General features: G+C 40.5%; 1 protein-coding gene across 4 annotated transcripts in view; it reads left to right on the top strand.

Annotated features, from left to right (window-relative positions):
• Positions 1-24,943, top strand: part of UBE4B (ubiquitination factor E4B) — a 67,238-nt gene that overhangs the window by 19,488 nt on the left and 22,807 nt on the right. For 2 of the 4 annotated variants that reach the window (XM_073316798.2, XM_073316799.2), the window contains 10 exons: positions 2,968-3,103; positions 3,649-3,736; positions 7,814-7,958; positions 8,881-9,109; positions 10,866-11,276; positions 16,341-16,482; positions 17,028-17,128; positions 18,866-18,980; positions 22,849-22,932; positions 24,526-24,582. In XM_073316798.2, coding sequence (XP_073172899.1) covers positions 2,968-3,103; positions 3,649-3,736; positions 7,814-7,958; positions 8,881-9,109; positions 10,866-11,276; positions 16,341-16,482; positions 17,028-17,128; positions 18,866-18,980; positions 22,849-22,932; positions 24,526-24,582 — 1,508 coding nt within the window. Of the gene's footprint in view, positions 1-2,967; positions 3,104-3,648; positions 3,737-7,813; positions 7,959-8,880; positions 9,110-10,865; positions 11,277-12,226; positions 12,341-16,340; positions 16,483-17,027; positions 17,129-18,865; positions 18,981-22,848; positions 22,933-24,525; positions 24,583-24,943 lie in introns of all 4 variants that reach the window. The other 2 variants (XM_073316801.2, XM_073316800.2) reach the window with 2 other exon arrangements.

Raw genomic sequence — 24,943 nt, 5'->3', positions numbered from 1 at the left:
GTATCCCCTCAAATTCTGATAGATGGGACCATGCTGTATTATAACATGATTCCCCCAACACGGTACTTTTTGAGTGTGTAGGTGTGGAGCTGATTTATTGACACCCTCTCTGCATTGCAGCTGAAACTTTTCTAACAATAACCATATGGTTGTTTCTAGTGTAGGTCCCTGACCAAGTTGAATAGGGATTTTTTTTGACAATTTAGCCAAATTATGCCACAGTGCGTACTGTCTTCCATACCATGTTTATAACATGGATTTAAAAATACAAAAGTCCTTTTCCATATTGGACAAAGAAACTGCTAGAAACAAGGACATCTGACAACTTCTTACTTAACTAATTTATACTAGTGTAACTCCATTGAAGTCAATGGAATTACTCCAGATGTACACTCGTGTGTAGAAAGAGAATCTGGCCCAACCCCATTTAAATCGCTATTGCTAACATTTTGTTATAAAGTGTGGATACAACCAGATGCTTGGTTTTTAAAGTTTTGAGAAGTGTTTTACTTAACTTTTTCTTCATTTTGACCAAATGAAACAAAATGGTTTTTGTTTTTTTTTCAAATTGTATTCTTCTGCAGGCTGGCCTTATTTTTGCGGTTTAGATTTTCTCGTGAAGTTGAAATTTGTGTCAAGGCTTTGAAATATTTTGTGAAGAAACTGCTAAAACAAACCACTTGCAGAAAAAATGGCCTAATCCTGGATCTGTTCTACTTCACTCTCCACATTGTTAACTTGAAAACGTGATACTGCCATGAGCATGGGAGAAGCTACTGCAGATTTTAGTAGTAGTGCTGGAACAGACCCAGTGCTAGAATTTAAAAGTAGATTGTCAATCTGGTTTTATGCTTTTAACCTGAAACCTAATACTGTTCGAGGAATGTCTTGTAAATAACAGATGGAAAACCCTACAGGAGTGGAATTCACTGCTGCTTTCATATTAAACAAGCAGGCTAATACCTTTTTCTTTGCTTGGTCTTCAAAGAGCCCAGTTATCAGCACACAAGTATAATACCACAGAACTGCTACAGTAACAGTTTGTAATTTAATAATTTATTAGTAGGCAAGACTTAACCTAACACCCCTCTCCCTGACCCAGCATCACCAGACAGGAATTTTAGGAGCGTGCTGCAGTTAAGCGTTGACCTCTATATGGATGTCAGTAGCGCTCAGTCTGCTTTCAGTAGTTTGAATCCAAGGTTTATTCTGCATTAATACGAATTTTATATGTGTATTTCTCCCTACACCCTAGGATGGTGGTGTGCATGCCTTCACATCAGAGATAACCTGGCTGACTGGCACCCAGGTTAGCCTAGCCATATTGCATAGCTGCACTTCAATTATTTTATCCTCGCTGGTGCTGCGCTCATCTGTTTGCATTTCTAGGATATCTGGGGCATATCCCGTGGTTCTTTGTGCTTTAGTAAGTTGAGCCACACTGGTTCTTTCCCACTGAGTTGTGGGAGAACTTGTTTCCCCTTCTGGGCACATGGAAGGAATCATGAGAAAACAACCAGCATTCGAATGGTCTTAGCCTGCATCCTCACTGCTAAGTGGGCAGGATGCCACCCAAGCGAAAGCCTCACTTGGGGTTGAGACTGTACTCCATGACTGGCCCGCTAGCTTGGGTTGAAAGCATCACTGAACTCAGGTTGGAGGTTTTAGTGTGTGGAGGAGAACCAGCTTATGAGGAACACTCAGGTCACAGCTGAGGTTAACTCTGCAGTAAAGACTAAAACTTTTGTGTTCATTTGAAGATAGATAAACAGACGGGGTTGGGATGACTTGGCAGTCTTTTGACATCGTATAGCACTGTCTTACAAGTGATCAGAGTTTGATAGTGAGCTTAGTTCCTCTCTTCCTTGCTTGGGAAGGTGGACTGGGGTTGCACTGGTGGGACCCAGAGGTAACCGTATCCAACCTGCCTCAGACAGGAGAGTTTGGTCTCTGCAGAAGAGAGGCCTAGAGAGGGAAATTCCTTATTTCTTCCTGCCCAACCCACAAAGGCAAAAATGGATTTGCATATAAACTGCTTTTGGTGCAAACTATTAGCTTGTGTGAGTGCATCTCTGAGGGTGATCTATCCACATGAGGGATGGGGTCAGATGGATGGACACACAGTGATACCTACACATATCTAATAATATATCTATAAATGACTCCATGAACTTGAAAACTTGGCAACAATTTGCTGTGAGACACTTCTTCTGATTTGGTCAGTCGCTTTCTACAGCCCGAGGGCTGTTTTTGTTTTGTCTGTTAACAGCATGTACATTATTTACTTTAGAATTAATTTTTAAAAACTGGCTGACCTCACAAACCTGTAGGGAAATTGTATCAAAGCATCAGTATGGATTACCGTGCTCTCACATTGATCCCTTCAGGCATTTGCATTCAGTGCAATTTTTTGGAAGGAGGAGGGATGGGAGAAGGCTGTTATTGAGCTGGGTAAGTGTATTTGACGTACCCATATTTCTTACCTGAGCAGGTTGGAAATGAGGAAAAATTCCTGTAGTCCTCTTTTTGAGCTCTGGTATAAATCACTGCCAACATGTAAATCTTGCGAATATGTAAACCTTGGTACAGTTAAAACATAGAATTACCACAGCTTCACATATCGCTCAGATGTACAGAACACAAAGAGTTTATTTAAAATCAAACAGTGCTTTTCTTAGAGGGAACCCTGAGCATTTCACAGACATGAATTAAGCTTCCATTCTCTAGTTCATGCTGCAGGTAAGCATTCTTCCCTCTACTTCTACAGACAGGGAAGAGGAAATACAGACAGACAAACTTGCCTGAGGCCATACAGTAATTCAGTGGCAACAATATTGTAATGCATTATCTGGAATCCTTAATAGCTGGATTGAGAAATTATTGCAAAAAACTACATGGATCTCACGGGATAATTAAGTGGTGGCTTTGCCTCTCTGCAGCACTAATCTGGTTGTTGCTTTTCTTTAGGAGTAGCCCACCGAAGCCAGAGCAGTGAAGGAGTGAGTTCGCTCAGCAGTTCCCCATCTAACAGCCTTGAAACACAATCTCAGTCTCTCTCCCGGTCCCAGAGCATGGATATTGATAGTGTCACCTGTGAGAAAAGGTAAAGAATGCTGCTTATACTACCAGGCAGATATTGCACTACAGGCCATCTAAATATGTACAAAGAAAATACTCTTTATCTTCCCTTCCCAACCATGTTAAAGGTCAAGTTTAAAATGTTGTATTATTTCCTACAGTGTGTAACCTTGTGCTTTGTCCTGTCTTTTTAATGGAGTCACTTTCTCCTAAACTGTTACAATACAGAGGGTCATCCTAGACATCACAAGTGACCAGCATGTTGATAGGTGTGACTTAACTGTATTCAAAATAAATTGTAGGATGGAATGGCTGTACATTTTTCTTTCCCTGCTTAAGAAATTCATTGTCATATTTCTTGTATTTAAAGCAAACATAATGTGAGAGGCAGACCCATTTACTGACTAGTAACTTAATTGCCACATTTATGGATCTGGCTATTCCCATGCATCCGTCCTTTTTCCTGAGCAGTTTCCATTTAAGAGAACGCTCCTTTAGTCAGCATCTTCATAAAGAACTATCTTCGGGTTTCCAGCAATTAATGGGCTCTTCTGTTCTTTCCTCTTACAGTATGTCCCAGGTGGATGTAGATTCAGGAATAGAGAACATGGAGGTCGATGAGAATGATCGCAGAGAGAAAAGGAGTCTGATTGATAAGGTTGGCTAGTCCCAGAGTCTGTTTCATTTTAGGCCAGTTGTAGAAACTCTGTATTGTGACCTTTAGCTCTCACATTTTATAAGCGAGCTTACTTGGATTATGCAACTTAACGTTTAAATTTAAAGCATGACTGTTTTTTGTTTAACGTAATGAATGCTACTGTTTCATAAAGTATTAGATTTGTTTTACGAAGACTTTGGCTTAGACTCAGTCTACTGCCTTTCACTTGTATTAGTGAGGCAGATGGACTAATAGATGAGCATTATGATACTGGCTTTGCTCTCAATTTTTCCCGTGCAGATGTCTTGCTTTCCCTTTTACCGCTAGCAGTTTTAAATCAGACTTAGAGAAATGTCCCTAATCAGAATCAATCTTTGGTAGGCCCCCACAAAGGATGTGGAACAATAGTCAGATTGGTGGAAGAGCAATATACAGTATTGCTCTTAATCTGTCTTTCATTGGATCACTCACCTTTGTGCCATATAGATGTTTTTGAGGGGAAGTACCCAATCTTCAGGCATCATCTGACTACACTCCCGTCCTCAAATTCCCCGGTCAAACCTAAAAAAGACAGAACTCATGAGATAATGAACTTTTGTAGCAAGCAACTGGATGGTCTCAGAGTGTTTTCTGCACAATAGCTTCAGCAATCCAGTGAATGGACTCTGGGAAAAATGCTCTCGAGACCTTGGGAGGGATATTATACCTTGAAATAAAATTAGTTTAACCCTCAAAATCTGGTTTTTCTGTGATGGGATTAGATCAAAGCAAACACTTGTTACAGGAAATAACTGATATAATTTTGAAGACCATGTTCTCCTTTGTAAAACACTGTCAGATCTCCTAATGAAAAGCATTATATGAGTTAGGTATTATTATTTATTACAAAAGAGAGAAAGAAGAGCAGCTAGCTCTCCCACACATCTAGGAAAGGGATGGGACCCTGAAGAGCAGAACGGGGGGAACCAGACCCAAAGGTCAGATTCATTCCAAGGTTATCACTTGACTTTTGGGTCCAATGCTAGAAATGTGGCCTTAACGTGGGTGTGGAGAAGCTTCCACCAACAATTTTCGCAGTGCTCCTTCTAAGCCTTTGTTTACCTCTGTACTGTCATTAATAAACTCAGTTGGTGAAAGTCTGGCTTTGAGCCATGTTGCAATAACCCTGATGCAGAACTAATTTTTCTGAGCAGTCTCTAGTTGCAAGCCAGGCAGTCAGACAGCTTTCATTGTGCTGCTGTGAAATAAGTAGTTTCAAATCAAGGGTGGCTTGAATAGGGGGCTCAGTGGAGAGTACGAAGAAGCTTTGAAAACTTGGCTTGATTCCTCTTTAGCCTTCTGACTCCTCTGAGTGAATGAATTGGAAAGGAGGCACACCAAAACCATTTTATAAGTAGGAAATTTCCTTCCCTTCCTTCTACATGGAAAATGTGGGCATTATTTTAGAATAACTTTGATATTTTGATAATGTCAGTATTGAAGCCTTTTTGTTTGCATGAAAAGGAAGCAGAAGAGTTTGGGGTTTAATTCCCTATAGGTTCTTGTGTTGTGTGAAATAAAATAGTACCAGTTTAATTTTACATACCTTACAGTTGTTAATTGAATTCACACTAAGTTACCATATCCTGCCCAAGCTTTTAGGTTATTTGAGGTCTGTAGGCATGCGTATTGTTTCTTGGCTGCAGAGGAGGGATGGAAAAATGTGAAACAATAGTGGTGGATAACTTTTGTGGGAGTGGTAAGGAAACTGAGGCAATCTCTGCTGGATCTTGAGTGCTAACCTGAATCAGATTTTTATTTTATATTTCAGTTTTTTCCAGTTTGTTGAATTTTCTCCCTCCCCTGCCAACCTTTCTTTTTTAAAGAGAGTAACTTCTTCAAAAGATACTGACTTATCCTGATACTTTTAAAAAAGCTCAATATCAGCTGAATACCTGATGTGTTCTATCTGATAACTATGCCATACTCTTCCAGGAGAATGGGCTTTGATCCAACAGGCTTTTTCCATCTCTTAACTGTTGTGGCTTAAAATCGCATTTGCTGGTATTTTGCCATTGTGATGTGGCCCGTTTACTTTGTGTAATTGACAACTTTAGCATGCATTGGAAACTGATGTTTGGTAAAATGAGAACAAAGGCATATGGGTTCAGGCTATTCCAATGCAGACCACATCAGGTGAATTGTATTGCTTAAGTCAGTAGCTGCAGTTGTTGCCATTAGAAAGTCAGCATTTGCTGATGAGAAGGAAAGAGAATAGAAAAGATGGCAAGTGTGTTGGGTTTTGGTGTGATGGAATTAGGGAGAGTGGGGTGAGGACAGTCCAGTCACCAATCCAGTAACCAGTGTGTCCTAACAAAAAGTGTTTGGGAACTGGTGGAACGTGCCCTACATCATAGAGCTCCAAGTGCAGGGTTCTTGCTGGGAAGTGCTAAAGAGAAAAAGAAGAAATAATTTTAGGCAGAAATCAGTGACCTTTATGCAACAAGTATTTTCAATGTTCTTGAGTGATTCTTGTGTCTAATTACAGTTAGCCTTGCCAGCCATGATGGAGAACAAAGGTTGCTGGTTACATATATGCAAAAAGAAAAGGAGTACTTGTGGCACCTTAGAGACTAACTAATTTATTTGAGCATAAGCTTTCGTGCTCCTTTTCTTTTTGCGAATACAGACTAACATGGCTGTTACTCTGAAACCTGGTTAGATATATGTTCTGGAAAGAGTTTTAAACACTATTAATTCCTCCCTCTTTGCAGATGATGATTATCTGAAACTTGCTTCCCTTATTTCTCGAGCTACTTTTCCACCTATGCCCCCCAAAATCTGGCATCACCTTTGTAAAACCACCGTAATTCATTCTTTGTGTTAGCAATTATTTATTGTGACAACTTTTTGATGGGAGTAACGGCAGAGAAGCTTCTTTTGCCTTGGAATTGAATACAGTTAACATGGCTTTACTAAGTGAAGGGAGGAGACGAATGAAGCAGGCCCTTGAGTACTTTGTCCTGCTCTTTCCTCTTTCTAAAGAGAGGCAAAGCTTTGAGACTGGGTGGAACAAAAGCTAGATTGAGCAAGCAGCAGTTTGTAACAGTTCTCCCCAAGTGTTATGACCAAAAGTTTTCACTTGGTATCAGGATTAATTTTCTCAGTTTATTTTTTTTTGTATTCTCTGTTTGACAAAGTACTTATTAAATATGCTGAGACCTGTTAACATTCATTCAGGTCTCATCTAGCAACTGGAAATTCCCAGTTGCTTCCAGGCATCACAGTGTGCAAACTGCAGTTTCATTTACAGTGGAACTTCCATGTAGAATTAAGTTTTTTTAAGAGAGACTGACTTGTGTCGTGAGACTGCTCCTACTCCCATTGAAGTCAATGGAAGTACTCCCACTGACTTCAAAGAGCTGGGATCGGGCCATGAATACAGAGCATTCCTCTGTATTTAACATTCAGCAAGCCAGCTAACTGGAAATGGTTTTTAACTGTTGTATGGACACAATTATTTTTGTTGGTCTTTCTTTGGTAAAACAAAGATTAAAAAGACGGGAAAATCTTTAGGTTTTTGTTTTGAGATGAAATCTTAAAAAGTGGAGGTCCTGTCTGCTCTGGGTGGATGTTAAGTAAAATTAAAATGAACATACAACTCCTTGTAAGAGTAGAGAGTTGTGCCAGTATCCAGGCTAAAATTTTTCTTCCTCCCACATTATTTTCTAATATGATGTATGCCAGTTGCTTAGCACCATATTGTTGTGTGGTATCATTATTTCATTTCTCCTATAATTCTTCTTTGTATAATTTTACTTTTTGAAATATCTTCTGATACTTGTATGACTGTCCTTTCATAAGCACTCAGAATCTGCTACCAGAGTCTAGTTGTGGCTTTCAAACTGACAGGCAAGAAGTCTTTCAGAACATTTTCTTTACAGAATCAATGGATAATAAGTAGTGGGTTTTGTTTGTCCTGTTTCCTTTTGGCCACCAGAGCTGATTTAAGGTGTCATATTGTCCCTGTTGAAACTTTGACTTGCATTAGCCAAACCAAAATGAATGCAAAAAATGTTTCCCTTTTCCCTCAACAAGGAGCCTCCATCAGGATCGGAAGTATCTGAGGAGCAGGCCTTACAGCTGGTCTGTAAGATCTTCAGAGTATCCTGGAAGGACCGAGACAGAGACGTCATCTTCCTCACTTCGTTCTCTGAGCAATTTAAGCAGAACCCAAAAGAAGGTAGGAACTTCAGTCGTTCGCATTGTGCTAGTTAGGGTATGAAAGAACAGATTGGAGGAGTCATGTCTTCGTTTTCAAACATTAAGATGGTGTGGCTGGCTTGTTGTCCAGCTTCATCTCTAGGTTTTTGTTCGGCTGCAGTCATATAACTGATGCTGCAGTGATGCTTGAGCTTTTTTAGCTGCGTTTTTTGCTTGATGTAGACGTTATTGAGCACAAAATACATTTGTCATCAGCAGGTGCCAATTACAATGGGGCCACAGTACATGGACAAAGGCAAGATCCTTCAAGGTGCTGAGCACCAGCAGCTCCCATTGAAGTCAACTGCCTTTAAAAAATTGATCAATCTGTTGTTGGGAAACTATTGTGCAAGCGTTGCCATGCTTCTGAATCTTTCAAAAACCCTTTTAAATTGAAGTATTCAATATTGCCTCATAATAGATATGGCTGCTGTTCATTTAATAAAACTAAGGAAGTCTGCTGTCTATTTATTAGATTGATCACCATTTTGTCAGATTTAAATGACCGATTACTAGATACCAAAACACTTCATTGCTAATTTAAACTTGTGTTTTCCCTTGACATTCTGTGACCTTATTTGAGAAAAGGAAGGAAAATACAAGAGAGCTTAAAAAGAAAATTATCTGTAATGTCCACAATAATGACATTAGACCATGTACAGTTCTTTACATTCTCCACAAACCTTGAGCTTGCATGTTGCTGTATTCTCAAAACCCGAGATGATAGAGACCAAATGATAATTTTTTGTTAAAATAAAGTAACCCAGTCTATTGCTATTGGCAACAATAGCATTTAATTTATGGAAATAGAAGAAAATGTTTTGGTTGGGTTAACCACCGAGGTCCCTCAGGAGAATCCTCATCACCACAGCGGTCCCTAATTTTCTTGCTGTCCTCTTCAGTGTTCTCAGATTTTAAGGACTTGATTGGCCAGATTTTAATGGAAGTTCTGATGATGTCCACCCAGTCGAGGGATGAAAACCCATTTGCCAGCCTGACAGCCACATCCCAGCCAATTGCAGCAGCTGCCCGGTCACCTGACAGAAATCTGATTCTAAACACTGGCTCCAACCCAGGAACAAGTCCTATATTCTGTAATGTGGGCTCCTTTGGTTCCAGCTCCTTATCCAGGTAACTTTGGATACACTAGAATGTTGGTTTTGTAAGCGTGGGTAAGGGGAGCCTTAGGCCTGGTCTACACTTAAAAGGTAGATTGATATAACTATGTAGCTCAAGGAGTGTGAAAAATGACACTCCCCTTATGTAGCCATTCTGACTTAACCCCTGGTGTAGATATTTTAGCTCAACAGAATAATGCTTCTGTCAACTTCGCTACCGCAAAGAGGTGGAGTTACTACTGTGACAGAACAACTTCTTCCTTTGCTGTAGTGTCTAAACGATGGGGTTACAGCAGCATAGCTACAGTGCCATAGTTATGCTGCTGTAGTGTAAACAAATCCTGAGTTCTCACATTTAATGTCTTCTGCTTCATATGGGCCTCGAAATGGCACAAAAGCAATAAGTATAGAGCAGGGATTGGCAGCCTTTCAGAAGTGGTGTGCCGAGACTTCATTTATTCACTCTAATTTAAGGTTTCGCGTACCAGTAATACATTTTAACATTTTTAGGTCTCTTTCTATAAGTCTATAATATATAACTAAATGTATGTAAAGTAAATAAGGTTTTTAAAATGTTTAAGAAGCTTCATTTAAATTTAAATTAAAATGCAGAGCCCTCCCGGACTGGTGGCCAGGACCTGGGCAGTGTGAGTGCCACTGCAAATCAGCTCGCGTGCTGCCTTTGGCCCGCGTGCCATAGGTTGCCTACCCTTGGTATAGAGGATTTAAAAAAAATGTTTCATCCTGCTGCACCAGCAGGTTCTTCCTGCTTTTGACTGGACGCCCATGGTTAAATGCACATTTGGTCATTAGGGCCAGATCCTCAGCGGATGTAAATTGATATAGTTCCATTGAAGACAAATAGATATAAACTAGCCATCAACAAGTTTAGGCTTGAAATTAGACAAAGGTTTCTAACCATCAGAGAAATGAAGTTCTGGAACAGCCTTCCAAGGGGAGTAGTGGGGACAAAAGAATCTAACTGGCTTCAAGACTGAACTTGATAAGTGTGTGGAGGGGAGGTATGATGGGGCAGTGTACAGTGGCATGTAGCTGATCTGTGGCAGCAAATATTTCCAACAGCCGGTCATGGGACACTGTATGAGAAGGACTCTGAGTTGCAGAGAATTCTTTTGCAGCTGTCTAGTTGGTAGGCCTTGCACACGTGTTCAGGGTCCAACCGATCCCCGTATGTGGGGTCAGGAAGGAATTTCCCCCGTGTCAGATTGGCAGAGACCCTGGGATTTTTTCACCTTCCTCTGCAGCATGGGGCACGATCACTTTCTGGTTTAAACTAGTGTAAATGGTGGATTCTCTGTAACTTGAAGTCTTTAAATCATGATTTGAGGACTTCAGTAACTCAGCCAGAGGTTAGGGGTCTATTACAGGAAAGGGTAGCCAAGGTTCTATGGACTGGAACGTGCAGGAGGTCAGACTAGATGATCATGATAGTCCCTTCTGACTTTTAGAATCAGAGTCTATGACGTAATTGGAGCCTCACTGACTTAAGAGCCTGATCCTCAGACGAATTAACTTCTAAATGTATAATCCAAGCAATGAAATTGATACATTGTTTAAATATTGCAAATAGCCTAAAATGAGATTCAGTAGGTAAAAGCATTGTATGTGATGTGTTACGTGGAATATACATATACTGAATGGTTAATAGTAGTGAGGTGTTTCTGTTGTTAATTTTGTCTCTCTTGCCCTTCTTCTGTGTATCCTAAATGGCTGCTTTTTTTCCTCCTCCCCTCCCTTAATTGATTTAGTCTCTATGGGACTAGTCCAGCTTCTAGTAACAATTTCTCAAGCCACGTGCCAATGACTGGTTCATCTGTTACCCCACCAGCCAGTTCACTTGCCACCACATCTGTGCCTTCCATTTCTGTCAGCCCTCATCTCACAGCAGCAAGTCCTTCTGGAGTCCAGCCATCCTCTCCGAGGTACCACCCGTATACCATCACCCACCCCTGGGGCTTTTCAGCTTCTCATATCCCACGCTCCTTGAGTATCTCCATCCCAGCTAGCTCACCAAGTCCTCCAGTCATGGCTACCAGTCCTCAAGCTGTGCCACTCAGCTCGTCCAGACAGAGGTCCACAACAGTGGGTCCACCTTTGTCCACTGCTTTGCCCGGTACCTTGAGCAGGCGTTCTTCTTTCCTAAACAGGATTCCTTCTAGGTAATTCACAAGCACAAACAGTGTCTATTACATATGCAGTGCAGGGTGTGGTGCATTTATGCCGTTTGGAAGAACTTGTCTCTGTACTGAGCTCACTCTACTTACCAAGCATTGATTTTTCTGTTTGTGTTGAGCTAATACGTTGACTTGCTAACAAGCCCTGGCTGCCAAAGTACTAAACCTTTTTCTGTCGGTGTTTGATATTTAACATAATTGGCATAAAGGTAGCAATATCGTTATACATTTCCCCTTCCTTTTATTCTTCTTTCCACCCCTCCTCACTGGTAAACTATCTTCCTTTGGTTTAAATTGCAGTTCAGTCACTCATGCTGGATAGTCTATCAAAGAGGTCTCCTGGTTTGTAATTAACTTGGTGTAGATCTTCAATTGGTTTGTTGAATGCTCTTGCTTGCTGGACTATGTCAGATTTGACTCCATTAGTGTATAGACTTAAATGATTAGCTCCTCTTTGTCAGCAAAGACAGGTACTACTATCCTGGCCCTCTGCCAGCTGCTTCCAGGATCCCCCATCCTCTGCAGGAGGGAGAAACCAACAAACAGTCTTTCTGGTGCTCTCATTTTACTCTGCAAATGCTGTGGTTCAGTTGAGCAGCTCAGAGCTCTGATTTTTAGTATTCAGTGAGATTGAAGGGCTTCCATTTATGCAGTAATTTTTCTAAAGACTTTCCTTGTTTACTTCATTAGATGTGTGTGTGTGTTTTTATTTTGATATGTGAATAACTCATAGTCAGTAGCATCATGGAGCATGTTAGCTTAATTTTGTTTTTTCTAATGTCATGGATTGTATTAACCATTGTTTGCTGCATGTTTAGGAAGAAGATTTTTGACAGATAATTTATAAAGGAAAATTATAGCAGTTTTACTTGCTGTCTTTTCATTTTAAAATCTGTTTTGTTCTCTGATGGCCTTTGTCGCTTTTGTTGCGGTAGTATATACGACAACCCTTTCTCCCTCCTCTTCCTTGCCGTTTCTGATGTGTCTGGGGACAGTAGTGATGAAGAAAACGAAGATGGTGATTTTTCTTGTGTCCAGTTTGGGTCCAGGTATTGGAGAAATAGAATGTAACTTGCATGTTTGGGTGCTCTAGGAACTAACAGTTTGTGGAGCTTTAAGCGTTCTTCAGTGGAACTTCGGAAACAAGTAAAGAAGGAGATAACTTTACAGGTCTTAATGGGAGATGAAGGATAAACGTGCATACTAAGTCTGAGTTAGCCAGTTCTCCTTTTTTTAAAAAGAGATGACTCAGAATAAAGGAAATGTTAGTCATGTTGCCCTTCAGGTTTAATGACCACAAAGTCTGAAATGCCCATGTAAGTGGAACTCCTTCTTGAATGCATGATATGAGGAATATTGCTCATCAAAAACTATACCTTCCAAGGTCAGTGCTACCTCCTGCACAAGCACTTCTTCTGCATACTTGAAAATGAGGGCAGAGGTTAGTGGGGAGTAAAAGACAGAGCCAGATCCTCAACTGATGTAAATTGGTGCAGTTCCATTGGAGTTAATGGAGCTACAGCAATTTACTCCAGCTGAGCATCTTTCCTCTAATCTGCGAAGCACATGTTACCTGATTCTCAAATGCACAAGTAGAAATCAGCAGCCAGTGGAGACGGGTGGTGAAGACTGATACATTTGGGACACTGAGTTGGGGAGAAAGATAGCTTATTGTGAATCAAAGACACACTGTGAAGTTCTTCAGTTTACATGGCACTGAAATACATGACAACAAGATGAGAATTGGATATGTTCACTGCATGTGGAGGTTACCCATTAGCCTTGCAAATATAATACAATTTGCTGAATACTGAATGGGCCAGGCAGGGAGATGCTTCTAGGAATGACAATGAAGGGCAGGATCTTCTATAATGATATGTGTAGCTGGAGAAGAATAACGGCAAATGGCTGAATGTGTTATCAGTGTGTCTCAACCTCCTTTGAAACATTTTTGCTGTAGGATGCAGCTTCTGAAATGAAAAAATAAACAACTCCCGAATGCGTGTTGCTCAGTTCTAGGTGATCTGTGTTCCTGGTCTGGCCCTGGTGATATTGGTTCCATTATCCCCATTAAATAATATCTACAAGAAACATGTTCGGTATCTATTCTTTTCTTTTGCACATAGCCAAATTAGGAGATGGGTATAGGAATAGTATATGGGAAGCATGCCCTTTGGAGAAGGGCAGCTCTTTGGAAAACAGTAGCTCTATAATGTTTCTAGCATACTGAATACTTTACACCCATCTTCAGTTTCCTGTCCCAGGCTGATGGCGGCCAGCCACTGATCTGTCTTAGGATACTATAACGGCTCCTTCATAGCAATACAAATCTACTCATGATGCTTGCAAATTTGTGCTTATTGTCTCATGTATTCCACGTAGAGTGTTTATATCTTGAGTATAGCAATGAGACTTTTTAAAAGGAGAATTTAGTCTGAATATTAATTTTTAAAAATGCCTAAATTAGGAAAATCTAATTAGGATTTGAAATATCCTCCCAAGAGAAGTGTGTGGAAGCACCATTGCTTGGGACTTCTAAAACTAGATTAGACAAAGAACTGGAAAGTGCCATGTAGGGGAAATGCAGTGCTGCACAGGAGTGGAGGAAAGTCCTAGAAGACCTTTCCAGCTCTTACGTCTGTGGTTGTCCGCGGTGGAACATTAGAACATAACTATTGTGACAAAGTTAAAATCTGTAGATTTTATAAAAAACTGTTGGAAGATTCTCAGGGAGGTGAGTTTAATAAACTCCCATCTTCCAATCCACACTGAGTAATTTCAGGAGAAATATTTTATGCAGATTGAAGTTTTGCATTTTGTGTACAAGAAATTCTGTGTTGTTTTCACCCTTTGCTTTAATTTCAAATCTTACACCTGTGCTATTGAAAACGTAGCCCAGATGTTAGTTAACACAATTCATGCAGTGTAATATCTTATGGGACTACCACACTTCAGGTGACTTCGCTGATGTATTATGTCCTGACGTTCTGACTGACTGCAGTGGAATATCAGTTTGTCATGTTCATACTTTAATCTAACGTTTATGCAACAACTTTCATTTTGAAGGTTTTAAAGCACTTTGCCTATGTAATAAACATATACAGCTGTGTATCGGAATAATTTCAGCCATTGCTAAAATGAAGTTGCCTACAAAGTAACTAACCTTGGCGTGAAAAATCTTTTTTACAAATAAATTGATATTGTACAAATAAAGGTGGTGATCTTCAGGCTGGAGGTGAGAAATTCAAGGTACAAGAAAGAGAGTACACGGAGAAACTCATATGTATGTGTAGTTTTACACTGGATTAAAGCTTGAACCAATACCATGTCAGTAGGGTTAAACTGGTGATTGGGGTGGAGATGTTAGTAATGAGAGACAGATGGTAGGTCTACTCAGCAAATAAACACCACGGCTGGCCCATGCCAGCTGACTTAGGCTTGTGGGGCTGTTTCTTTGCTGTGTAGACTTCTGCGCTGGAGCCTGAGCTCTGAGACCCTTGCACCCCACAGGGTCCTGGAGCCTGGGCTCCAGCCCAAACCCTGGGTATGTCTACACAGCAGTGAAACAGCCATGCAGCCCGAATCCCATGAGCCCAAGTCGGCTGGTAGGGGCCAGCTACAGGTTTTTGTTTGCTGTGTAGACATACCCAGAGACCCTTAAAAATGGCCTTGTGAAGAATAGCTGTTTGACCACCCATAATGACAGTTTTTGTTTTTTTTAAACTTGTTACATGTAGTGACTATATAGTTGTAAACCACTTTTATAAACTGGGATTTGCATGTTACATAAAGTTGCCAAGTTTAAATTGGAGAGAAAGAGACTCAGGATCGAGGATCCAGGAGAAATGGGTTCTGTTCCTGTGTCTGCCATGGATTTCCTGTGTAACCTTCGGCAAGTCACTTCATCTCTCATTTTTCATGTCTGTAAAATAGAGGATGGTGATGACTGCCTATCCCAAGGGAATAAATATGAGATATTGCCAGAGACTGAGGTATCAAAAGGGAGGTGCTGGTATTAGTTGATAACTAAAAGCACCACATGTTGTCAGGACCAGGTGGTATATCCAAGAATTCTGACAGAACAAAAGAATGCAGTGGCTGAGCTGCTAATGAAAACAACAAGTCTCGTAAAAGTGAGCTGCTGTATTGGAGACCTGGAGGGAAGCAAATGGGGAACCTATCTTAAAAAAACAGAACATGCACCTACCAGAAGCCAGTCTATTTACATAAACTTACATTACTTAGTACAAATTTACTTATGGGGAGGAGGAAACGACTTACACTTCTGTGATTCACATTTCTGTGATTTGGAGGATTACAGCCCAGTAAACGTCGCTTCAGTCCCAGCCAAACTATGTGAAATTGTAACTTAAAAATAGAATTCTGTTGCATGATATAATAGGAAGAAACTAGCATGGCTTCTGTGACTGATTATACTAACTAAATGTGTGTGCTCAAAAAATCTGAATAAAAAATTATACAAAAAAAAGTGTGATTGTGGTTGAATTTACAGTAGATGCCCAAGAGAGAACGTGAAGCAGCTGTGTGGAGGGGTTTTGTTACTTTTTCCAGTGTTGTTGGTCAGATAAGTTGGAAACCATAAAAAAGAGTGCAGGATAGGGTACAACTAGCTAGAAGCATTACTGCTTGAAGACCGGTGTCTGCTTCACCTCTGTAATCCACAGTTTGAGAATCACTTTTATAAAGGCCCGTTATCATTACATGCCTTTTACCATCTGTCAGACATCTGGTCGGTCTTGATCCCCTTTTAGGAATTGTATTATGCTACTTGCTGTGCAAGCAGGGAGAGTGAATCGTGTGAGAATATGGTCCAATCCCAAGATCTGGACAAAAACACTTAGCAGCTTCTGCTCAGGTCACACAAACAAACCTACTTTTACAGGTCTTATCTGCATGAGTGTGGTGTGTTGGGATGGGGTTTTCTGCTACAAAGAAGTTGTTTGCCAGAGAAAGTTGGGAGCATGCAAGACATTGGTAGAAGAGGGATATACATCTTGATTTTCTTTTTCTCCTTTTTTTTTTTTAAAGTGTGGGAGGCTCTGCTGGAGCAAGTGCTTGTGATTCCTGCAGTGACCATTTCAGCATTGAAACTTGTAAGGAGACAGAGATGCTGAACTACCTCATTGAGTGTTTTGACAGAGTTGGAATAGAGGAGAGAAAAGCACCAAAGGTATTGTAGAGAAAAGTAAAGCCATATTGGCAACAGCACTGAAGCTCAAACTGTCTTCGCTTACTCTACATTGCCCAGAGGGGAAAGATGGTTTGCAGCAGATGATAGCTCTATAAAAATTTTGTGAGAAGTTTTGTTTTGTAAGTCTCATTACTTCAATTCCTATTTGGCCTTTTAATGTTTGTGTTCAGAACCCCCATCTGTGTTAGTTTGATATCAGTAAAATTGACATTGTTTTGGGGACTGAGATGCATCTATCTATTCCCTTGCATTTGCTTTAAATTGTTTATTCCACATAGAACCACATCTCTAAGACCATCAGCCTTTGCTGTTAACGTAAACCTAAACTTCTCCCTTGTAGACAGCAGTGGAATGGAAAATAGTTAGTTCAGCTCATTAAATGTAATCTGAAGAATCTTTAGCTGGAAATATGCCATCTGTTTGCTTAGACTGCATGAATGCAGAAGTTGTTCACTGCATTTCCTATGTGTCTTATCTATGAATGTTTTCATTCTGCATTAAAATGGTTTCTTTCTTCTTCTTAGATGTGTAGCCAGCTAGCGGTTAGCCAGTTACTGAGCAACATCCGATCACAGTGCATTTCCCATGCTGCTTTGGTACTACAGGGATCCTTAACACAACCAAGGTGAGTAAAGTTGATGTTGGTCATGAAATATACAAATTCTGTGTTCGATGTGTGTCTGTCTACAGAAGTAGATAAAAATTGAGTAAAATCAGCGACAGAAATGGGACATCTTTTCAGTCAGTATGTATAGTATGTATCATGACATACATACAAAATGGGAAATGATTGCCTAGGAAGGAGTACTGCGGAAAGGGATCTGGGGGTCATAGTGGGATCACAAGGTAAATATGAGTCAACAGTGTAACACTGTTGCAAAACGAACATCATTCTGGGATGTATTAGCAGGAGTGTAGTAAGCAAGATGAGAAAATAATTCTTCTGCTCTACTGCTGATTAGGCCTCAACTGGAATATTGTGTCCAGTTCCGGGTGCCACATTTCAGGAAAGAGGTGGACAAATTGAAGAAAGTCCAGAGAAGAGCAACAAAAATGATTAAAGGTCTAGAAAACATGACCTATGAGGGAAGATTGAAAAAATTGGGTTTGTTTAATCTGGAAAAGAGAAGACTGAGAAGGGACATAAGTTTCAAGAACATAAAATGTTGTTACAAGGAGGAGGGAGAAAATTGTTGTTCTTAACCTCTGAGGATAGGACAAGACGCAATGGGCTTAAATTGCAGCAAGGGAGGTTTAGGCTGGACATTCGGAAAAACTTCCTAACTGTCAGGGTGGTTATGCACTGGAATAAATTGCTTAGGGAGGTGGTGGAATCTCCATCGTTGGAGATTTTTAAGAGCAGGTTAGACAAATGCCTGTCAGGAATGGTCTACATAATATGTAGTCCTGCCATGAGTGCAGGGGCCTGGACTAGATGACCCCTCGAGGTCCCTTCCAGTTCTATGATTACAGTGGCTCAGGGTTTGTCTATATGTGAAGATGTACCAGTATAAACTAAGGTGTGAATTTAAACTGCTGTAATTCTACCAATATAACCCTCATGTGGATGCTCTTATTCCAGTATAGGAGTGCCTTTATCCCGTTCAGTTTGTCACTTTGGAAAGCAGTTTAAGCTAAACCAAAAAAGTCACATTTACTCTGGAGTAAGTGTGTCCACATGGGGATTTATATTGGTAGCACTTCTGGTATAGACAAGCCGTAAGTATTTAAAGGGGCAGAGTCAAACGAGAACACTGACCTGACTTTTTTTCCTATTTGCTAAAATCCAAGTAATTTACGTGTATCTGTTCAAAACAAATTCTTCAATAAACTTCTCAAAAATAATGCGAGCCACCCACTTATATAGGTGAACAACCCTAGAGTAACAACTGTGTTTTTGTGTGTAATAGAGAAAAAGGCAACATTCGGTTTCATAGGATGTGCTTACAAAAAGTAAGTGTTAATTTGGAAAATACTGTGACTTCATCCTTTCCTTAAAGTTGGAAAAATGAACAGGTTGAGATTAGTGGAACAAACCTAATGCTGTTGCTTCACTAAGATGAACCTAACAAAGGGTCTTTTCAGTAGAGATGGGTAGAGGGGAGAACCAATTCATTTATATAGGCCATAGTTTTCTTCTAACCACATTAGACCAAAGTAGGGTTTTGGCAGCAGCATCCCCTGCAGGATTATCTTTGTACAAGGACTTGGGGAGACTTGGTTATTTGCTTCTGAAAGAAGTAATTGTCTCAGGTATGACATTCCATTATCTGGGTGTATCAGTAAATGTGAAGCCAGTTTTTTCTGAAAGATGTCTCTCCCTTCCTTTCCACTTTTTTTTTTTTTTTTAATATGAATAAAGGTCTTTGCAGCAGCAGTCTTTGTTGGTACCATACATGCTGTGTAGGAATCTTCCATTTGGCTTCATCCAAGAATTGGTGAGAACAACTCACCAGGATGAAGAGATGTTTAAACAGGTAAGAGGCTAGTTCAACTTGCAAGTATTAGCATACTCTACAACTTAGTGCATGAACTATCCAAGGGAGTGGCTGTCCAACTCTTCGTTCTGCAGATCACATTCTGAGACCACAGTTTGAGAACCATTGCTCCCTGGACTGGCAAGTAATTAAGTAATTGGGGGAGTTTGCTGTCTCTCTTGATTCACTTGTTAAAGGGATTCAAAAAGAATGACTGAGCTCTGTATGAAGTTTTACTCAAAGTAAGCAAATCTATAAATCTATAGATTTGTTGTGTAAAGAAGATTCCTTAATAAGCAGCACTTTTTTAATGAAACATTGAAGCATACTACCAGAAATTTTTTTGCATATGGTAGTATCCCATTGTAAGGCTTTGTCTTGGACTGTCACTTTTCAGATCATTCTATCCAAATTTCCCTGATCCATAAAATGGCGAACTTCCCAAATCACACACTTAGAAATGTTAGTTTTTGTTCATCTTGCCAAGGACAGAATGAATTAATAATATAATAGTTTGCATCTACAACACTTTCACCCCAAGGATTTATAAGCACTTCATGAAAATTAATTAATTAATGCCTCACAACACCCCTCTAAGATAGGGAACCATTATTATCCCCTGTTAGAAATGAAAATGCTGAGACAGAGAGTAAACAACTTGCCCTAGATGTCAGGGTGGGTCAATGGAGAGCCAGAAATTGGAATCCAGTTCTCCTGATTCCTAGTCCTGTGCTTTAATTACTAGTTCACACTTCTACTTCACAATTTAATGCCAAAGTAGGTCAGTCAGGTTGTTACTGGCTCTAATTAGCACACCCACATGCCATGACATGATTTACTCACAGCAAAGCGGCACTCAGAATGGTATAAAATCTCTAGTATCTTTAGAACACGGTTGTCAAAGTGCAGAGAAGAACATTTTGGAGAGGTACACAGCAGGGCTGGGGCCAGTCCTCATGGGGGGGGCGGGGAGGGAGCGCGCGTGCCACACTTCCAGCCCCACTCTGCCTCCAGCCCCGCTTCGCCTCAAGGCCCAGCTACTCCCCATCCCCATTTCTGCCCCCACAGCTCCACTGCTGAGGAAGCCTTGGCTGTGCAGTAACAGAGGTGGGGCATGGACAGATTGTATACTAGTAAGGGGGGACATGACTGGAAAAGTTTGAGCACCACTGCTTTAGAAAATAGACAGAAATTCTTACATTGTATTAACTCCTGAAAATTATACTGATATGAGTGAGGAGCAAATGCATCAACACCAGTAGGAACTGGCTTTTGGAAAAGTATTTGATCACTACGAACTCCTCTGCTTTTAATTAATATGCTCATGTGAATGAGAGTCCAGAAGAAATATTATCGTTCCTATCTGGAATTAAATATCAATTTGCAGAGATAAAAGGTCACTTAATTTACGTGTTAACTCTTATTTGGGCTCTTATCAAAGCGTGCTTTGACCTGGAGTGTGTCTAAGATACTGTGGGTATGTATACATTGCAGCTGGGATCCTCTCACGTGTTAGCTGTACTCAGGCTCGCCACTCAAGTTCAGATCCGCAGTGTTGGGCGGGGTTGTACTCAGGTGGCTAGCCCATGCTATTTTTAGGATTACTCTGGGGAAATTCTGCACCAAAAAATAAAAAATTCTGTACACAATTTTCAAATTCTGCAAAATTCTGCATATTTTATTTGTCAGAATGACACAATATAATCACACCAATTTCAATTATTTTTGGTTATTTATTTCAAAATACCTGTCAGCAAGTATGTCTGTAACAATACAGACAACAAAAAAGAGTCAGAGTTTTTTGAGAAATAGATTCCTTACTAGGCATATTAATACAGAACTCAGAGTAATAATTCATTTAAATTACAATACAGAACCGTATTTCCCACACTGCTCAGAAGCAGTGCAATCCTTGGGGGAGTCAAGGGTAAAGGAGGCGCTGAGGGAGAGGGAAGTAATTGTTTGAAAGGAGCCTGGGTGTGAATTTAGAGGGTTGTTGGGTATGGGTGAGAAAAATATGGAACTGTTTCTTTGCGGGGGTGGGGAGGGACAGTTAGGAAGCTTCCCCCATGCAGACCCTGGCTGACTCGTAGCCTTTCCCATTCAGTCAAGCACATCTGTCCTGTCCCCATGTGCCTGTGCACCCCTATGTGTCTTTGCAACCCCCATCCACGTGTCCCTCCACCCCTTCCCCTGTCCCCATTTGTCTGTGTGCTCCCACTCAACTCCCCTGTCCCTGTGTCCCGCCACCCCTTCCCCCTGTAGCGCTGTACTCCCCTCCACCTTTGCCCATGTGACCCTGCACCTTCCTCCGCCTGTGATGCTGTGCCTCCACTCTCATTCAGCCCCTGCCCCAGTCTGTCCTCTTCCATTAGCCCTTATGAGCCCCTGTGTGGCCCCCCAGCAGCCCCACACTCTGTCTCCCAACCTGGCTCGCTGCGAAGAAGGCTCTGCATCCTTTCTCTCTTCCCTCGCTGGCTGGGAGTGGCTGTTGTGGTTTATCGCAACAGCGCCCGCTGGTGGGCAAAAGGTGGAACTGCAGCAAGATTCCAGCTGAAGCTTTTTTCTGTGCAAAAAATTAAAAATATGCACAGCTCATTAATTATGTGCGTGCGCAGTAGCACAGAATTTCCCCAGGAGTATAGCCTGCTTGCTCGAGCAGAGCTATCATGTATCTGTCTGCCCAGATTGGGAGGCACACTCCAGCTGCAGTGTAGACATACCCTGTCAGGGATTGGCTATGGAACATGGTTAAGATCAAGATTGGAACCATGCCCCTAACTGGATTAGGGAACAGCCTTGTTGGAACCAGGCTCCCTAACATGATTTGATGATGATTTTTATATCTTTATCCAAGAGACCCAGTACAGTTCTATTTGGGTTCCAGTGGTCACTCCTGTATTTTGTAAAACAAATATTTGATTTTTATTCCAGAAGGAAAAATTCAATATGTGATTGGGCCCTTGTAACTGGTTGGTGTTACTTCTTGGTTCATCATTTTCTCCCTTCTTCCTTCCTCCCTTGCAGTCTCAGTGACTGCTGCTGTTTTGTTTATGCCTATCACAGTATTAAAATTTATTGACACAGGCATAAAATCTACTTGCCCTGAAAAATACTATTCTGCTGTATATAATCACTATTAACTCCAAGTTAATGCGTCAATAGAGTACTGCAAGGCTGGGCTATCAAGCTGTTAAGGAAGCCCCAAACCCTTTCTTCTTGGCAATAATCTCTCTTGTATTTTTTTTATTTTTATATTACATGATTTCCACCTGTGGAGAGTTTGCTAGATCAAGTCCCTAATGTTGTTGTGGCTTTACCATTGTCGCTCAGCTGTAGTGTCTCTCTGTATGTTGCACTAGCTCTATGACCAAGTCCAGATTAGCGTGTTTGCATTGCTAGAATTTTTTAGACTATAATGTAGGTTCTTGGCACTGACCAGGAAAACTTTTCAAGTGCTCACACATTTGGAATATTTTAATTGTTTTGTACAAGTGAGTTCTCGTGTACAGACATCAAGTTGATCTATCATTTACACTGTATTTGGATGTGTTGAAGATGCGTGCCAGATGCCCTTCTCAAAATGTAACCAAAAAGATGTGGTCTCATGGGCTGAACTTCATTGTCTTAAGCATAAAGGAACTGGATTCAGGTTGTACTTCTAGGTTTGCTACTCTTTTTACATTTAAACATTACTATTTATTTTGAAATAACTTATGTAAACTGACAGAACAGACTTTATATTTTGTTTCCTTCTGTGGACATATTAGTATTTGAGATGTGAGCAGGGGTTTTATGCTGCCCGGGGCTGTGGCTTCACCTATGTCCCATTCTGAAGTGTATAAGTAATGTATTTCTGTTTTTACAGATCTTTATCCCTATCTTACAAGGCCTGGCTCTTGCTTCCAAAGAGTGCTCCCTTGATAGTGACAATTTTAAATATCCCCTTATGGTAAGGACTATTCCTTTTTAGCAGCTCTTGCTTTAAGGTACCCAATATTTGATGCAGACTCTGTTCAAAGTAACTTTAATTAACCCTGTTTGGCTCGCTTCAAATGTCTTATTGAACATTGACCTCATGTTGGAAATTTCAAGTGTTATGAGGTGAGTAATGACCAGCTGGAATCTGTGGCGCTCATAGTGTCTCAGGCTTAATGTACAGTAGACTTTATGCAAAGTCTATTCAAATGTTTATATCCTGGTGATGCAGATGAGAGATGAGGTCTCGCCCATTAGTGCACATGCCACGTGTTTTAAAAACTAAATAAATCCCTTACTTGTTATTAAAAACCCTAAGTGATCAGAAATAGAAAAAAAAAATGTAATATACTTTCCACTATTTACTTCTGTTTGTTTTTTGTATTGCTCTCAGCCTAGCCAATTAATGTCCATTATTCTGTAAACAAAATGAATCAAACCCATGGCTGTCTACTGTAGGAAACTCATGGCAGTCTGACCGCTGAAAAGTGACTTTATTTTACTCAATAGATCAACTCCCAATGCATCTTTGAGGCAGAACTGCTGATTTATTGACACAACCAAACTTTTATTCTTGTAGGCAACGTTGCTGAGCCAAGTACACATACAAAACAGCAAGCAGGATTCTCCTCTCTCCCATTTATTGTAGATAAAATCAGATTGTAGGATCTCTTACTGATGATTTTTTGAACCAGAAAGAGGACTGCTTCAGATTTGGGTTGAGTTTGCAGTTCTGCCAATTAGCTTAAACCACTTTGGGACTTTGCAAACTAAGCAAATTTGATGTCAATGATTCACATTTTAAAAAAAGCTTTCTCTGCTTGTTCCATGTTCCCCTAGTTTCAGGCTACCCAACCTTAAATAATTTGAACCCCTTGTGAAATTCAGCTGTCAGCTTCAGCATAGGCTAACAACACTTGTTGGAGTCTCTTCTGCAGAGCCTTGAAGTGGGAAAGGGTGGAATAGTAGTTTACTTGATACACTGTAATAGAAGTATGAAAACATATAATACAAGGAGTGGAACATGTACAAGCTTACGTTATTTTTGCATTTTCAGAATCCTCCTTTATAGCCTCTTTATTTCCTTCTCCTCTGCAGTTTAGCTTGAGTTAGAGACTGTAGATAGGATTCTTTGTTTCAGGCCTCAGCATTCATCTGACGATGTTCCACATTGGGTCGGAAGACAAAGGCCTTCGTGTGTGTAGGACAATAGCCTTGTTTATTACTCTTACTGACTCTTGTATGGCAGTTTACGAGTTCACCAACAGGATCATTATGTACCGAACAAGCAAATAACTTGCCCCGCTAATTTTTTAAAAAGTATATTTGGCTTTCTTGAGGCAACCTGAAAAGACACAAAAACTGAGATAGTTGCAAGGTGTGCATCAGCATATTTAGATCCTGTTTCCTTTGTAGACAATTAATGTTTTACCATTGACTTAACTGGAGCAGGATCTGGCCTTTTAAGCATTCTAACATGTTTATCTTTTCACTGATAGCCAGGGTGCTCGGGGAAATGCACCTGAATGAACTGTTGTTGTTTTTTTTTGTTTTGTTTTTTTTACAGGCATTAGGTGAACTGTGTGAAATCAAGTTTGGGAAAACGCACCCTATATGCAGTTTGGTAAGTGTCCGCACACCTAAATGTAACAATTTCTGCTACATAATACTTAACTTCTGCATAGCATTTTTGTTTTCAAAACATTCTGGAAACATTAGTTATTCTCACAACACCCTTAAAAGTTAGGTAGGTGGTATTCCTGTTTTACAGTTAGGAAACTGAGGCACACAGAAGTCTCTTGCTCCAAAGCCAGACAAAAAGTCAGTGGCTTCCAGGACTGGAGGCCATGAACTCATGGTTTCCATCCTCATATCCAATCCGTTAGGCCTACCTCATCACTAATTTGCATGCATTTCTTGCTGATGGCATGGTTTATTCTTTATATTCTTTAGCAATACCAATCTAGTTGAGAATTGCATCCATT

This window comes from Lepidochelys kempii, chromosome 18 (assembly GCF_965140285.1).
Source record: "Lepidochelys kempii isolate rLepKem1 chromosome 18, rLepKem1.hap1, whole genome shotgun sequence".
In the NCBI taxonomy this organism is placed as follows: Eukaryota; Metazoa; Chordata; order Testudines; family Cheloniidae; genus Lepidochelys; species Lepidochelys kempii.
Note: the sequence above shows the minus strand (reverse complement) of the source record. Positions and strands in the feature narration are given on the sequence as shown.